This window comes from Chelonoidis abingdonii, unplaced genomic scaffold (assembly GCF_003597395.2).
Source record: "Chelonoidis abingdonii isolate Lonesome George unplaced genomic scaffold, CheloAbing_2.0 scaffold0005, whole genome shotgun sequence".
In the NCBI taxonomy this organism is placed as follows: domain Eukaryota; kingdom Metazoa; phylum Chordata; order Testudines; family Testudinidae; genus Chelonoidis; species Chelonoidis abingdonii.
Genome location: NW_027424266.1, coordinates 260,777 through 277,486, shown reverse-complemented (window position 1 = coordinate 277,486; position 16,710 = coordinate 260,777). Strand labels below are relative to the sequence as shown.

At 61.8% G+C, this 16,710-nt stretch overlaps 1 protein-coding gene across 1 annotated transcript in view; it reads right to left on the bottom strand.

Annotated features, from left to right (window-relative positions):
- Window positions 1–16,710, bottom strand: part of RIPOR1 (RHO family interacting cell polarization regulator 1) — a 72,343-nt gene that overhangs the window by 29,099 nt on the left and 26,534 nt on the right. The window contains 1 exon segment of the mRNA XM_032762337.2: window positions 894–1,020. Within this exon segment, the coding sequence (XP_032618228.1) occupies window positions 894–1,020 (127 nt within the window).

Below are 16,710 nucleotides of genomic sequence, written 5' to 3'. Positions count from 1 at the left end.
GCTGCTGCCCATCAGCCCAGCCATGACATGACTTGCCAACAGGCTGCATCTCAGGGGAGCGGCAGGTGGCTCTGTGCCTCTCCACGCTGCAAGGGCCCTGGGACAGCCAGCTCCAGGAGCACCAAGCCCTGCAGCCCTCTGGATCCATGGACAACGCCCCAGGGCCGCTTCCCATTCTCAGCAGCACAGGGAGCAAAGCCAGCATCTGGTGAGCTCCCCAAGCTGGAGCTAAGCAGAACATCACACATTCCTATGGGCCCCCCTCAGGCTCCAGGACCCCAAGCATTGCCAAGCGAGGGACCCAGAGCACCCCTCCACTGCAGTCCCCTCTGGGGAGCAGCCGCTTGGCCCAAAGCAGCCTGCACAACGGGGAGGGGGAGGATCGCTGTAGCCAAGGGCTGGGGGAAGATGGGGACTCGGAGCCAAACATCTGAGCTGGGGGAGCACAGCTCGGTCTGAAGGGCTGCTGGATGACCCCATCACCCCCCACCACACTGTAAGCCACTCCCCGGCGCCCCGGGCTGCAGGGACGCTGCGCCCATCTTGCACAGCATCCCAAGCCAGAGCATTGTCCAGCTGCTCGGCAACCACCTGATTCTCCCAGAGGATGCGCTGGCTGGGCGCTGCCCAGTCAGGCTCCAGGAACATCCCCGCCACAGACTCTATGAAGGGAGCCGACGCGGACCAGGAGTCAGCGCGATGCGTCGACAGAGCAGGGGACAAGGAGTCTGGATTCTCTGCCCCTTTCTTGCATCTAATGCTGTGAGCCCCCTGTGCGAGGTGTCACGGAGATTCCTGCTGAGAGAGTTAGTGTCAGGGGAGGGGCACCCCGGCACATGCTCAGGCTGCCCGATGCCCTGCCCCGCCAGCAGGAGCCAGCCCCCGGGCCCTACCTGAAGGCCTTGTCCTGGATCGAGTTCACGCCGGCGAAGGACTGGCTCCTATTGATCCTGGCCGCAAGGGCGCGCCGCTGGGGACGCACAGAGAGCGACATGGTGGAGTGCGACCTGGAGGGCCTCCCTGCGGGGGAAGGAAACAACATGGTGAGGACGGAGGACAGCCGGGTGTGCTGGGCTGGCACAGGAAGGGTCAGGCTCCTGGGGCGGTGGCAGGGAGAGGGGCCACCTCGACTCAAGCTCCAGCATGGAGTCCCGCTCTCCCAACACCGCTGGCTGGGCCCTGCCAGCTCTACGCCTGGTCCTTCCCTGGCACTGCTGCCATGCCAGGCTGGGTGTGAGCCAGGCCTTCCAGAGCGGCATCACATTTCAGGTAGCAGGGCTCCAGCGCCGTCGCCCTAAGCAATGGGGCCAGGTGCTGGTCTGAGAACTGGGCCCAGAGCTCCAGCAGGCCACCTGGGAGCAGAGTGTGTGTGGCACACAGCTCTGGGACCCAGCACAACTCCTGGCTGCCCCTGGAGACTAGTGCCCTGGTGCTGCCCCTTGCCCTATCTGCTGACCCATGGGCCAAGCAACTCCCCGCATCCCAGCCACCCACACTCCCTCTGGAACCAGCCAGGCACCAGCAGAACAGAGCACGTGGCAGGGCAGGAGGCAGGGCCCAAGATGGGGAACCCCTCCACTGTAAGTGCCGGGAAGGACACGCATCGGGGCGAGGTGAGCCAAAGGCCCTAGACAGCAGGAAACACTCATTGTCCCAGGCGCGCCAAGCCTTCCCGGAGCCCAGCTTCCTGGCCTGAGGACAGCCCAGCCCAGGAGCCCTGCCCAGCACAGGCCTCAGCCAACTGGCAGGGGCTGCAAGCAACCCCCCCATCATTCCCTGAGACACTGCTCCCATGCCCCAAAGATCCCTTCCCCAGGGAATCACAGCCTGCCCCTTAGCAAAGCATGCCACTCCCTGCAGGGGGCGCTACGTGGCCCCACAGCTCCCCACGCCCTGCAGCTGGGGGCACATGGCATCGTAACCATGATCCCCTGGGGTGGAAGCTGGCTTGGGCAGGTGGATGTATCACCCCACAGGCCTGCACTCAGCCAGGTCTCTGCGGATGCAGCAGGCACCAGGGCAGCGCTGGGCAGACACAGGAGCATTTCGGGGGCGCTCTGCTGGGAGATCGCAGAGCCCAGGCCATCCAGGCGCCAGGTTGGGGCAGCATTGCCAACTCCCAGCCCCCGCAATCCGCTAAGGCCCCCGCCTTCTGCGCCAGCCGCCAGGAAGGAAGCCCCAGGACAGCAGAGCCTGCTGGAAAGTCCCCGACCCACCCTGCAGCCGGAGAGCCCCCAGGAGCTGCTCTGGGGAAGGAAAGGGAGTGAGGCAGCTGGCTTCCCGGCCCAAAGGCCGGGCCTGCCTGGGAAACACCGCATAGGGAGGGCCCAGCATTCTCTGCAGGGCTGATCCACCAGGGCTGCCCCCTAAGTCCTGCTTGGGTGCTACATACTCCACAGATAGCCAGTTTCTGGGAAGAGGTATGTACCAGTGGCTGGGAGCCAGGACCTCTTAGGCCTTGAGCCCATCCCTGACTGCACTGTGACTCAGTTTCCCCCTGGGTAAAGAGGGGGAGAGGATATTGACCCACCTTGCTCTGACAAAGGACATGTGCTCTGCACTGCTACTGCCCCCTCCTGCTCCCCACACTGCTCAGAGCCCCCTCCTGCCCACTGCCTCTCATTCCAGCTACCCCTCCCTGCAAACTTTCCCCCTGCCCCCTCCGCACCGGGGCAGCCCCGCAACTCACAAGCTCATGCACCCTCCTATAGCAGCCTCCCCCAGGGCTGCAAAGATAGAGCCACGAGGGCCCATGCCACTGGCTTAGCCAAGTGTGTCAATGGGATCTGTCTGGCTCTTAAGTCCCAGGGAACAACCCCAAACCCCGCCTAGCTCTGCGACGTGGCACCAGCCAGCGGCTCTCCGCCATCACCTGACAGGGAAGGGAAGGGAACATGTGCCCCCAACCCCTCTGGTGCCTCCCTGCTGCCCCAGGCTGGCCATGGAGCCATATCTATTCCCAATGCAATGATCCATGCCCAGCACCTCACAAGGTATGTGTGGGGTGGGGGGGATGGTGCCAAATCCAGCCATAGCCCGGTAACCCCAGAGGGGCTGGAGGACCCCCTGAGTCTTTAGGGGATCACACAGACCTAAGAACGGCCACACTGGGTCAGACCAGTGGTCCATCTAGCCCAGGGGTCGGCAACCTTTCAGAAGTGCTGTGCTGAGTCTTCATTTAGTCACTCTGATTTAAGGTTTCGCGTGCTAGCAATACATTTTAACCTTTTTAGAAGGTCTCTTTCTAGAAATCTTATAGTATATAACTAAACTAGTGTTGTATGTAAAGTAAATAAGATTTCTAAAATGTTTAAGAAGCTTCATTTTAAAATTAAATTAAAATGCAGAGCCCGCTGGACTGGTAGCCAGGACCCGGGCAGTGTGAGTGCCACTGAAAAGCAGCTCGCATGCCGCCTTCGGCACCCATGCCATAGGTTGCCTACCCCTGATCTAGCCCAATATCCTGTCTTCTGACAGTGGCCAGTGCCAGGTGTTTTACTGGGAATGAACAGAACAGGGAATCATCAAGTGATCCATCCCGTCACCCATTCCCAGACGCTGTCAGTCAGAGGCTAGAGACACCCAGAGCACAGGATTGCATCCCTGGTCATTTTGGCTAATAGCCATTGATGGAACTCAGCATGGCCCAGGCCACCCACTAAGCATCAGGACAAGGCAGATGTGGCCAACCCGCAGACTGCAGGAAGGCTGGCTGGCCACATGGCCGTATTCGCAGCAGACACACCGCCACACTGAAGGAGCGGCCCTCTGGGGAGCCATCTGCCTTCCCTGGGGTCTGCGGAGACATGGGCTGGCCACTGGGAGCGGATGCCAGAGGGATGCTGAAAATACCAGGCCACAGCAGAAGACCTTGGCACAGCCTCCTCCTGCCCATCAGTGGGGCTACGCAGGGGTAATGCGCAGAGAACACAGTCCACACCCCGGAGAACTGCTCAGGGCCTTGAGTAACTTGGGCACAGCCCCTCTGCCACACTGATGTGCCTGCATTGCCCAGGCAGTCACCGTACCCAGACCCCGCCATGGTCCAAGGCACAGTGCGTAGAGTTACACAGACATAGGCCTGGAAGCACCTCGATAGGCCACCTAGGCCAGGCCCCTGCACTGAGGCAGGATCACATGTTACCTAGACCAGCCCTGAGAGGGGTTTGTCCAACCTGTCCTTAAAAACCTGCGGTGACGGGGATTCCACAGCCTCCCTCGGAAATTCTCCCTGTGCTTAACCACCCTGACAGGTGGGACATTCCTCCTGATGTCCAAGCTAAAGCGCTCGCCGAAATTTGATCCTGCTGCTTCTTGTCCTGTCGTCAGTGGCTAAGGAGAATTTATCACCTTCCTCTTTATAAAAACCTTGTACCCACGTCCCCCCTCAGTCTTCTCTTCTCCAGATTCAACAAACCCAATTGCTTCAATCTCCCCTCACAGGTCATGTCCTCTAGACCTTTGATCAACTTTGTTGCTTTTCTCTGGACTTTCTCCAGTTTGTCCATGTCCTTCCGGGGTGTGGTGCCCAGAACTGGACACAGGGCTCCAGCTGAAGCCTTCTCAGTGTGAGTGGAGTGGAAGAATTACTCCTCGTGTCTTGCTGTACAGCACTCCTAGGGCTAGTCCACAGTAGAATCACTATAGCTGGTAGTGAAGACGCTCTGGTGGTAGCTCTGTTGGTGGGAGCGCTTCTCACCCTGATACAGCGCTGTGCACACTGGCGCTTGGGTAGGTGTAACTTACGTCGCTTGGGGGGGTGGCTTTTTCACAAAGGGGTCTGCACCTCCATTCAACATTTTGTAGGGGTTCGCAAATGAAAAAAGGAGGAAAACTACTGCTCTAGTTCAACCCAGCGAGTGACCCGTGCCCCATGCTGCAGAGGAAGACAAAAATCCCAGAGTCTCTACCAATCTGATCCGGGGAAAATTCTTTCCCTCCCCCAAATACAGCGATCAGTTAGATGCTGAGCATGTGGGTGAGACCCATCAGGCAGATAAAAGGAAAGAATTCCCTGTAGTAACTCAGAGCCCTCCCCAGCTAGTGTCCCATCACCACTGGAGATATCGGCTGACAGCAGTTGTGGATGGGGATCTATCCCAGAATGACATTTGGTTTTTTTGCAATAGTACGTTGGTGATTCCTATTCAGTTTGTGAACCACAATAACCCCAGATCCCTCTCTGCAGCGCTCCTTCCTAGGCAGTCATTTCCCACTCTGTATGTGTGCAACTGCCTGGTCCTTCCTCAGTGGAGCACTCTACATTTGTCCTGTTGATGTCAGACCATTTCTCCAGTTCCACGAGCTCATTCTGAATTTAATCCTGCCCTCCAAAGGCACCCCCTCCTGGCCCGCAGGCGTTATGAGTGTGCTTTCGATGCCCTAATCCAAATCCTCTGTGAAGATAATGAACCGAACCGGAGCCAGGACTCCCACTGGCAGCCACTGCCCTGCTGAGGAGTGACTGCGAGAATCTCCCATCTGTTACAGCAGCTCAGAGTCACCTTAGTGAGTCCAAGCAGGAGCCCGCATCTCACAGGCCCCTCAAGCCCACATTCCAGGAGGCCAAGGGCTGGCTCACCACCCACCCTTCAGCAGGGTCCCACATGCAGCCGTGATGCCTCCAGTAGGAGCCCTGGGGTTTGGCGGAGGTGGACACTCTGCTCGCCATGTCAGTGCCCAGGAGAGGGGACACTTGCTCCTGCCAGAGAACAAGGCCCCGGCTCACCCCATGGCATGCTAGTGCCCAGGTCGCGGTGTCTGCTGGGCAGCCCAGCTCCCTCAAGGCAGTGGGGGAAGGCACAGGGGACGGCAGCTCACACTCACCTCACCAGATGGCAAAGCAAGGAGCCCCAGAGGGAGCCGCAAGAAGGAAGACAAGCCCCGAAGGGCAGCGTGGCTGTGGCCAGAGCCTGGCAGAGCTGGGTCTTGCCATGAGATTCCTGTTTGTCTAGAAGCTGCTGGCACCGACGGCCCCTTTCACCCCCAAATGACTCCATGCAGGTGGGTGTCCAACCCGACGTGAACAGCCACAGGGTGGAGGAGGAGCCCAAGCAGCCACAGCCTGGAGGGGAAGGCTGCCAGATCTCCTCCAGGAGGGGGCACAGCTCCCTCTCCTGGGCGCCCGCCTGCTCACAGCTGTGCAGGGAAGGCCAAGGCTCCAGCAGCACAGGGGCTGAACAGATGGGGCAGGGATAACGTGCTGAGGGGGCGGCGCTCAGGGCCCCGCACAGGACTCCTTGGCTCCCTAATTGGCTTATGCAGCATTTCCTCCTCTCTTTAGTCCTCTCGCCCGGGGGGCAGCCAAGCAGCTAGGTGCGTGGGCACAGTGCCAACTGGGAGGAAGGCATGGGGGGTCAGCTACCCATGACACTGCCCCTCGCGCAGCAGCAGGTGAGATATGGCAGTGCCAACCCTCCAGCCACTGATGGGGCCAGCCACTGGGGCCTGCCTGGCATGAGGGCAGGTCCTCAGCACACCTGGCACACTGCTGCCAGCGGGGTGCTCTTCCTGGGCTCAGCCTCTCTGACAGCGACAGCTGAGCAACGACATCCCAACGGGGCTGCCTGAGCAGTGAGCTCAGAGCGTCCGCAGGAAGCTGGATTCAGCCCCATCCCTGCCCTGGGATGCCAGCACCACTGTGCTGCACTGGGCACCCCACTCTGGCTGCAGCGCCCTGTTTCCACCACAGCTGCTCACACAGAACCAGCCCCGCCCCAGCTGCTGGCTCAGCCCGGCGCTCTCTGGGCTAGCCTGTTTGACCCCACTGCGCGGTCGTTCCCCCAGATGGAGGGCCCTGGCCTGGTGGTTAGGGACCCTGGCTGCCTGCCATGGTGGGAGCATTGCCACGCAGCGCTGAAGGGTTAACTGCCAGTGCTCCCACCGGCGAGCAGAGCCGGGCAGGACGGGTCCCCAATGCCCAGCCTGGGCAGGCTGCTAACACGACAAAGCTGCCTGGTCCATTCTCCAGTGCAGTCCCAGCCCCCTCCAGTCTCTAGGGCAACGCTGGCCCAATTAAGCTCATTAAGGAGGAGCTATAATCCCAAGGAGGCTGGCTCACCTGCAGGGCCCCAGATTACCCTCTGGAGGCCGTTTAAACGGCTCATGGCAGAGTGACCCAGGCTGCTGCCGCCCGAGGTTATTTACGTCCCAAACTGCATGGACGGGGGTCTGGGCATGGGGCGGATCTGGCTCCAGCCCCACCTCCTCCTCCAGGGGTACGACAGCAGCATGGCTCCCACCGACAGGGCTGCTGGCAGCCCATCACGCCCACAGCACAGCCAGCTGCACAGTACTGGGCTGGGGTGGCATGAACCCGTCACCTGCTCCCGCAGAGCACAACAGGGCACAGCCAGTCCCCTCTCTTCTGCCCACCCCTTCTCCACTGCCCAGAGCAATGCCCCCTCCACAGCCATTCCTCTACCCCAGGAGGCTCCGTCTGGCACCTGGAGCCAGTGGACAGAGCCATTCCAGTTCTGCCTGCCCAGCGGGGCAGCCACATGCCAGCACTGCAGAAAGAGGCTCTGGGCTGCCCAGGGAGCCAGCAGCACTTCCCACTGTGCGCTCCTTCCCCAGGCCAGGGCCGGAGCGAGAAGGAAGGCAAGGCCCAAGCTCAGCTACTGGATGCTATGAACAGTGGCGTGAGCCCCAGCCAGATGCCCGCTGCTGGCACATGCCCAGGGCTCTGCCCTGCTGCTGCTAGAGCCCTCTAGGAGCTCTGCCATACTGCTGCTGCCCCCGCGCAGCCCCTTCACATGGCAGATCCTGCCATGCTCGTATCAGCCCGGACCTCCAGCACCAGAAGAGGGGGGTCCCCTCCCCTTCTCTACCCCACTCCAGCATGCACCCCCAGCTCAGTTTGGGCCCCCTCTGCCAGCTGCCTGGGCAATGTTGCTAGGATGCCCGCAAGAGTCATTCCAGATGGGACTGCGGCTTATCACAGCAATCAGTGGGCTCCATTCTCCTCTGCCCCCAGCCGCCTGCTGTACCACTTACTGCCCCTTCCCCTCCACTGACACTTTGGGGCAGTAGCTGCCTCTGCTCCAGGTCTGTCCAGCACTGAGCACAGTGGGGCTGGGGCAGCTAGGTGCTCACAATGCAACCAGAAAATCCCCATCATGCAACCCCTGCTGACCCTCTCCTCTCAGCTCTGCTTCAGACGCACTGCACCTCCACCCTGCTCCGTCCCCTGGCCCTGCCAGCCGAGCCATGTGCTTTCACTCCAGCTGCCCGGACATACCTCTCACGCCCAATGTTTACCCAACTGAGCTGATGCCAGCTCAGTGGGGGTGGGAATAACTCCCACCTTCCCCCAACCGCTCCATCTAGACCTGGCCCTGGCCCCCGACTTGCCAGAGCTGGGCTCCAGGCTTGGCAACCATACGCACACCCTGGCTCCAGCAGGGTGCCGTGTGCACCGGGCCCATGTAAACGTGCCCAAGAATGGATTGCCGGCTGCACTGTGTCTGGCTGGGGCTGGGGCCGCCCCAGAGCACTTGGCACCGAGCAAAGCATGGGCCAGGCATGTTTCTGGAAGGTATCGAGGCCAAAGCTCAGATCAAAGCACCTCAGTATCAACACTGCTCACCCTCCCATCTGCCCCTGAGCCAGCACAGGAGCGACCCAGCACTGGCACAGCCGCTGAGACAGCGCGGAGCCAGTCGGCTCCACTTTCCCCCGGCCGCCCCTGCCACAGGGCACAGCTCACAGTCAGCCAGCACAGGGTTCCCACCAAGCTCTGCCAAGGAGGCAGTGATCCAAGCCACGAGCAGGTGCAGACTGCAGCCAAAGCCTGAGTCAAGAGAGGGCCCACATGGCATGGGAGAACCCAGCAGCCAGCCAATCCAGCAGGCCGCTCAGGGCCTGATGGGTGTCAGCCTGTCCCCATTTGCCACCAGTCAGTGAGACAAATGGGTACAGCTCAAAGCACCTAGAACTCTGACCCTGCTTTTCTCGCCTTCTCCCCATGGCAGACACACTCTGCCCCACTTGGTGCGCACGTGGGCCAGGTCTCACAGGGAGGGCTGCGGCCCAGACAGGATTCTTCTCCTCCCCACAACCTAGGGCCCCCCCAGCTCCGACACGGCTCCCTCCCTCAGATGCCCACACCCACTGCACCCTCTGGGGCTGGCGCGCCCACAAGAATACCAGGCACCGAGTGCCACGCTCCGAGCCAAGAGTGTCCTCAGCTGCTTCGCGGCTCAGCCTCCAAGACAGACCCTCTCCCCTACCGGGGAGAAGGGCTTAAAACCCCGAGGGGTGGGTAGTCACACTTCCCGGGGAGGCCAAGGGGTTGCTGGGAGTTAACAGACGCATGCAGGGCTGATGTGGGACTGCATGGACAGGGGCCCTAGCGTCACCAGAAATGCCCCACAAGCAATGGGGGCATGGAGGGAGCACATTCACAGGGTCACCCAGCCCCATGCTCCTACCTTCCCATGCAGCGCAGCACCCAGGCCAGTCAGCACAGCAGGGCTAAGCGATCCTTTGGTGCCATGTAACACCTGCAGCCAGTGTACCCTGGGCAGAGACTGCACCCCGAGGTCAGGCATTCCCCGTGGGGAGCCCCTCAGAGCGAGCCATGCTGGGACTGCAATACAGAGGGGAGGCAGGCCGTGAGCCCTGAGTCGCACACACACAGGTGTGCCCAGCCAGGGGATCCCCCTGGCGCTGGGCTCCTCCAGGGCTGGTCGGACACATTCCTGACATTGCAGAGAGAGTCAGTGACTGGTATTGCCGGGGGAGGAGCGGACTGGCAGGGCGGACACAGACGGCAGCCCCCGAGGGCCTCACTCAGCTCTTCCCAGGGGCAGGAGGGGGCTGGCAGTCAGACACCCTTGCCCTGCCCCGGGGCACAGATGCACACACAGGAGAGAGGGCACCACTGGCAGCCAGTCACCAGCTCTCCCCCTAGCATTCAGAAAACAGACCCCAGCACCCACGACTCAGGGGCACAGCCCAGAGCTCCATTCTGCCCTGCATATGCCCAGCACAGAACTCTTCAGACACCACCTTCCCCAAGCCCCAGTGCCCTGATCACACTCCCGCCGGTGGCTGCCCTCCCTGTGCCCTGCTCTGGGTGTCCATCACCGCCATACCCAGGTGCCACAGTGGAGGTGATGGTGCCCAGTCGCAAACAGTGTTTGCGCTGTGTCCCAAGCCTACTGGCACCAAGGGAAGCAGAGAAGCCCAGGGGCCCGGGGCAGGGAGTTGCTGGCACTCCGGAGCACTTCAGTTCTACACCCAGACGTGGCAGTGACAGCTAAAGCCTTATATGGCACCTGGGGCACAGGGTGGGCACTCGTGTCTCAGTCATAAGGGCCGTCTTGGGCAGAGAGCAAGGCAGCCACAGGAAGGTGGTAACCAAGATGCATGGCACAGGCCGGCCTGGCCCCTCACCCTGGGGCCCCAGTGCTTCAAAAAGCTTCACACCCTACGGGGGTAAGTGTCCCTCCTGGGGGCTGCAGTCAGTTACTGGGGAGGCGGCGGTTGCAGTGTTGCCTAGCAGCCACAGCACTGGACTGGACTTCAGAGACCTGGGCTCTAGCTCTTGCTCCACAATGGACTGCGGGGCAAGTCACTTCCCTGCTCAGTGGCAGATGTTACCAGCCGGTTGCATGGCCCCAAAGGGAGGAACTGAACAATTCCCCAATTATTTCTTCCAGTGACCTGCCTGAAACAAATGCTCCTCGTTTACAACCCCCAAGAGCTCCATGAGCTCTCCCCCAGCACGGAGGCATGGATAAAAGCCAGTCTTCTCCCCCTACAGTGTCAAGAGGAGACGCCGTTCTGATGCCTGGTGCGTCATTCAGATGACTGGGTCAGGAAGAATGCTGAATCCAGTGTACTTCCCAGCTCTCGGCGGGTGGCAAAACCAGCTGGATCAGTCTCAGCTGGTTTCTGTTTCCGACTCCCAGGCACTAACCCAGGCCTGCTGCAGCCGGATTTATCAACAGCGCCGGGAAAGCGCCTGAAGTTTGAAATCCCTTCTTGACATGAAGGATTTTTCCGCTCCCATGAGGATGTTCTGATGGGTTGCGGGGTGGGGAGATCAGTCCCCCCTCCCGCCCAGTTTCCCCTCTGCACACATGCCGCCTGCCTCTTCAGTTTCTGCTTTGCTGCTGTTGCCCACCCTCTGGCTGAGTGTGACGGGAGTTCCCCTGCACGTGACACACAAGTGAGATGGCACCATGCTCCCATGGCTGGAAGTGAAACTGCACACTTGGCCTGGCTCCACACCGTCCTGTGCAGAGTAAACACACAGAGCTGGCATGGAAAGGGGCATCTCGTTTCTGATCTCGCTAGTTTCAGCCAAGGCACAGCACCTCAGGGGCAGATGTGTGTCCTGCGGGCAGTGCCCCTGCAGCCCCCGCTGGGAGCTCATTGCCCCATGCCCCCCTTGGCATGCTTAAAGAGACACTTTTGCTTGCATCACTCCTCCCAGGGGAAAGAGCTGGAGGAAGCGTCCTTAAATCTGGGCCCTAAGCCTCTTGCCCGTCTCAGCCTTCGCATCCTTGTTTGTGCAGCTGCATGGAGGTCAGCGCAGCCCAGGATCTAAGCAATATACACACTCCAAGCCCCCAGGCCAGCCTCTGACGCAGCCCTTGGGACAGAGTATCCAGCGAGGCCGGCTGCAAGAGCACACAATATGGTTTGCTAGAGTCGCTCAGGAAGTGGAGCTGCCCCCCCTTCAGTCCTGATAACCAGGATCCAGGAACTATTGCCTGGTCACAGAGGGCAGGGGAGCGACAGATCCCACCCTGGCTTCCTTGAGAGGAGCAACCCCCACACTTCCCCTCTCCAACGCACAAGATGGGGGCAGAGGAGAAAGTTCTGCTGAGTCAAAGAAGAGTCACAACTGCCTAATAAAATCCAGGCCGTTATCAAGGATCTCAGAGGCCCCAGATACTCCCTCCCAGAGATGGGAGATGCTGGGGCTGTGGGCACTCAGGAGTGTCTCCCACGAGGAAAGGGCCCCCAAAGAACCCAGGGCTTCCTTTGCCAGAGGCTCAGGCGTGTGCAGACGTTGGGGGAGGCTGAGACGCAGCACCCCATGGCACTGTCTGGCAGGAACCCTCTGCCTCCCCCACGACCAAACTTCACCCTATGCCCTCCTTCCCCGCTGAAAGTGGTGAGAGGCATCTCTGCCACGACACGGGAAGACACACTCGCAGCCACTGGCGCCTGCGACCCCGGCTGGGCTCTGGGCGTGAAGTCACAAGCTCACAGCCACGGCATCAGCGGCCCACCCTCATGAGCTCACAGTTCACCGCCCTGGCAGTGATGAGGCCGGAAGGGACTCCACCCAAGCAAGACACCCACTGCTGCGACCTGCTCAGATGGGGGGTTGACAGGAGCGGGTGCAGCTGGCAGTGCCTGAGGTCCCCACCCTCCTGTTGGCGTGGCCTCGTGGCCGGTCACTCAGGCCACTGACGGGGAGATGACAGGAAGGGGAAGGAGCATCGAAACTGAAGAATTGGCGGAAGTGCTTGTTTACCCCTCCAAGCAGCTGCGCAAAGGGGCACGCCAGGCCAAGGGCTGGGCCGCACACTGCACCACGTCCAGAGCAGTGCGCACAGGCTGGCAGCAGCCTCCGGCTCCTGGCACCCTGCTCTCTGAGCCCAGCAGCTGGGCACTGGCACTTGAGTTAACCAACAGAGACCGGGCCCCGCTAGCTGGGCCCCCATCCCGAGCCCCCTTCCACTCCACTCTCTGTGACTGTCCTACAGCCACAGCCTCCAGCACCCACCCTGCTCCGAAACCAGCCTGGCACCCCGTGCTGTGACCCCCGACTGGAACCCCGACCCCCACAAGCAGCAGCCAGGGAGGAGGGCCGAGGTGGCAGTAGTGGGGGACGGGATCTAGAACCCACATGGCTGCACATGGAGGGAGCTGTGGGGAAGAACAAGGTGGCAGCCATGGGGGGAGGGGTGGTTTCCAGATTGCCAAGGAAACGGTCTCTGTTGCTCAGCACTGGCCCATGCCCACAGTTGCCATGGTGATACTGTCTGTGTTTGCATCCGCTCAGCGAGTGGGTTTCCCCGTGAAAGGCAGCGCCAGCTGCACACACACACACCGGGGACTGCGCACCGGCCCTTGGGGGTGGTTCTAGGTCCTGCCTATGTTGCCTCTAACCTCCACCCACTCCTGCCCTGTAGGAGCCAGCCTGCCTCAGCCAACCTGCCTCGCCCGTGGGGCACTGCTGAGAGCCAGGGATTCCCCTCTGCCGGGACATGCACAGCAACCCCCCCACACACCCCGCAATGGAGACAGACAACCATATGTGCCTCCCCAATGGAGACAGACACCCGCAGCCCCCCCACCCCCTGGACAATGGAGACAGACATCCACAACCCCTTCCCCCGGCCAATGGAGACTGATACCTGCAGCCGCCCCCTCCCTCGGCCAATGAAGACAGACACCCGGAGGTCCTGGCCCCCCCCACCAATGGAGATTGACACCCGCAGCCCCCCTCCATGAAGATCAACACCTGTAGGCCCCCGCCCCCCAGCCAATGGAGACAGATAAACAAGACACATGTGCCCATCACTCCCGTACAGACATACACACTCCCATGCACCCCCCATGCCTGCAGCTGCCGGAAGATGTTTTCCAAGAGGTGACTTGCAAGGACCCCTGAGTAGCCCTGGGATCTGGGTCTGAGCCCTGCAGGCAGGCAGAGCTGCCAGCTCCCTGGGTCACAGAGCTGTCATGGAGCTGGCGTGAATCCAGCCTGGCTCATCCCCTCCCTGAGCATTGCTGAGACCATGCTGCCCGTCCGGAAGAGCCTGCCCTAGGAAAAGCTCCAGCTAAGCCTGCTCTCGGCACGATGGAACGCTACCCCCACCCGACCTGGGGCACCAGCCCCGAGCGCCACCACCACCACAGGGAAAACCCAGCCCCTGCCCCTCCCTGGGCCTGGCAGCCACGGCACACGGGGGACCCAGACCTGTTCCGTGCCCAGACCATCCTTCCAGAGGCTGAGCAGAGAGAGCTCAGAGAACTTCTCTGTCCCCACAGCTTACCCCGGCAGGGTGGGCTGGGAGAGGCACTGCCACCTCCTCCACGGAGCCCTTAGCATCCCCCCCCCTCCCCCCGCCAGTCCCCCATCTCAGCCCATCCCACCTGGCTGGTACCTGGCAGTGGGCTGCCACTTGCTGTCTATGCCATGACGCTGACACTCAGCAGCACTTCTGCTCTCTATACCCCCAGCTAGGGGCCCTGCTGCTCCCCAGCTCTGCTCACTGACCCCCAGCCCCCCAAATGCACCTCTCCAGACTGTGCAGGGGTCCCAGCATGGTGAGCAAGGAGGTCTCCTGGCTGAGGTGCCCAGCGGAGGGACAGAATACAAAGGGCTATCGGGGGGCAGTGGGAGAGACCTACCCCAGCCAGCAGCAGTGCCAGCCAACCTCGTGGCACCACTGCAGCTTCCAGCCTACCCCCCACTGTCTATTTCAGGGCTCTCACTATCCATAATGAGTGGTTTACTTGGCAAAGTGATGGCGGGGGGAGGGGCAACCATCACAGTATTGACTCACCAAGGTGAGAGACCACAACACTGCAGTTATAGAAACAACGCTATGCCACAGAGCTGCCAGGCGCTACACCACGGAGCCGCCGGAAGCCCAGCCAGCCAGGCGCTACACCACGGAGCTGCCAGGCGCTACACCACAGATCCGCCAGGTGCTACACCACAGAGCTGCCGGGAGCCCAGCCCGCCGGGCGCTATACCACGGGGCCGCTGGGAGCTCAGCCCACCTGGTGCTATGCCACGGGGCCACCGGGAGCTCAGCCCGCCTGGCACTATGCCACGGAGCCGCCAGGCACTATGCCACACAGCCACTGGGCGCCTAGTCCGCTGAGCCCTACGCCACAGAGCCACCGGGTGCCCAGCCCGCCAGGCACTACGCCACGGAGCCGCCGGGCCGGGCGCTATGCCACGGAGCCGCCAGGAGCTCAGCCCACCGGGCGCTATGCCATGGAGCCGCCAGGCCGGGAGCTACGCCACGGAGCTGCTGGGAGCCCAGCCTGCTGGGCACTACGCCAGGGAGCCTCCAAGAGCCCAGCCCACCGGGCGCTATGCCACGGAGCCACCAGGAGCTCAGCCCACCGGGCGCTATCCCACGAAGCCACCAGGCACTACGTCACAGAGCCGCCGGGAGCCCAGCTTGCCGGGCGCTACACCCACAGCCGCCAGGAGCTCAGCCTGCCATGCACTACGCCACAGAGCGGCCGGGAGCACAGCTCACAGGACGCTACACCCACAGCCGCCGGGAGCCCAGCTCACTGGGCACTAAACCCACAGCCGCCGGGAGCTCAGCCTGCCGTGCACTACACCATGGAGCCGCTGGGAGCCCCATTCGCTACACTCACAGCTGGCAGGAGACTGACATACTGGCAGCGAGCTGGTGCATCTCCCAGGCCCAGTACCGGGAGCTGGTCCAGAGCCTTATATCACAGTATCCCGGCCCATGCAGCATCACTCTAGTGTCACGCACAGCCCCCTCCTGCAGCCAGCACCTGGCTGCCCAGCACACACTCAGCACCCCAGCCCAGCCATCCTGCCCCAGTCCCATGAGGCTCTAAGCACCTTGCAAACAACGAACGGGGCCTCCCTGCCCCCACAAACTGAAATATGATTATGCCTAGGTTACAGTGGGGAAACTGAGGCACTGACCAGGCAGCAACTTGCCAAGGCCACAGAGAAGGAGCAGATCCCAGCTCTCTTAATCTAGAAACAGGACCATCGTCCTTCTCTGGCTTGTCCATATCTCTAGGGAAACCTCAAGCCCCCCCCACACACACACTGGACCTACAGCGCAGGAGCACGGGGGCACGTCAGGTAGCACAGGGCACACTCCTCCCCTTGCCTTGCTCGCTCCTGTGTCCGGACTGGGTCACTAGACAGCATGCGAGGAGGAAGCCCCCGGCCTGGGCTGGGCCCCCCGCTGCAGGGAAGCCGGGCACGGCGGGCTCGCAGGGCGGAGGGGACTCTAAGTGGGCATGGTACCTTTGTATCTGCCGTTCATCCTGAGGCAACAGTGCCAGGGAGCAGCAGCTGCTGGTCCCCTCTCTCACCGGAGGTTAAGCCATCTGGGGCTGCCTGCTGCAGCCAGCTCTGCTCCGCACTCCCCAGCCGGCTGAGCCGGGCCCAGTCTCCTCCCACGCTTCCCCTGCTCGAGGCCTGACATCACCACATGGTTCCTGCTGCTCCCAAAGCGGTGAGTCAAACCCACGCCTCCGAAGGGAGGGGAGCGCCCCGCCAGCGCCGACCACACCGCCACCATGGCCAGGGGGCTGAGACAGGCACCAACGGTGCCCCACAGCCCTCTGCTGCTTGCTCCAGCCTCCTCCAGAGTGTACCCTTCAACCTGCCCCCCCCCACCTCCCCCACAGGATGTTGGGGCTCTGGGCAGAGTGCACACACCTGGGCACACGACCCCTGAGCTGGGTGGTTTCCCTTCCCCTTGTGCACGGCGCCGCCGTTTGGCGCCAAGCATGAGTGGGAAACGAGCGAAACCAGTCGAGCTCCTGGTGCAGGGCTACCTCAGGAGAAACCCGCTTCCCCATTCCCCAGCACCCCTGAATTCCTGCTGCGGCAGCCAGGGCTGGAGTCTCTGTGAAAGCTACCATGGCTCTGCCCATCTCTGGTGAACGCCTCCCCTCCAAGGATCTCAAAGCACTTCCCCCATCGCTGAGCCTCACAGCCTG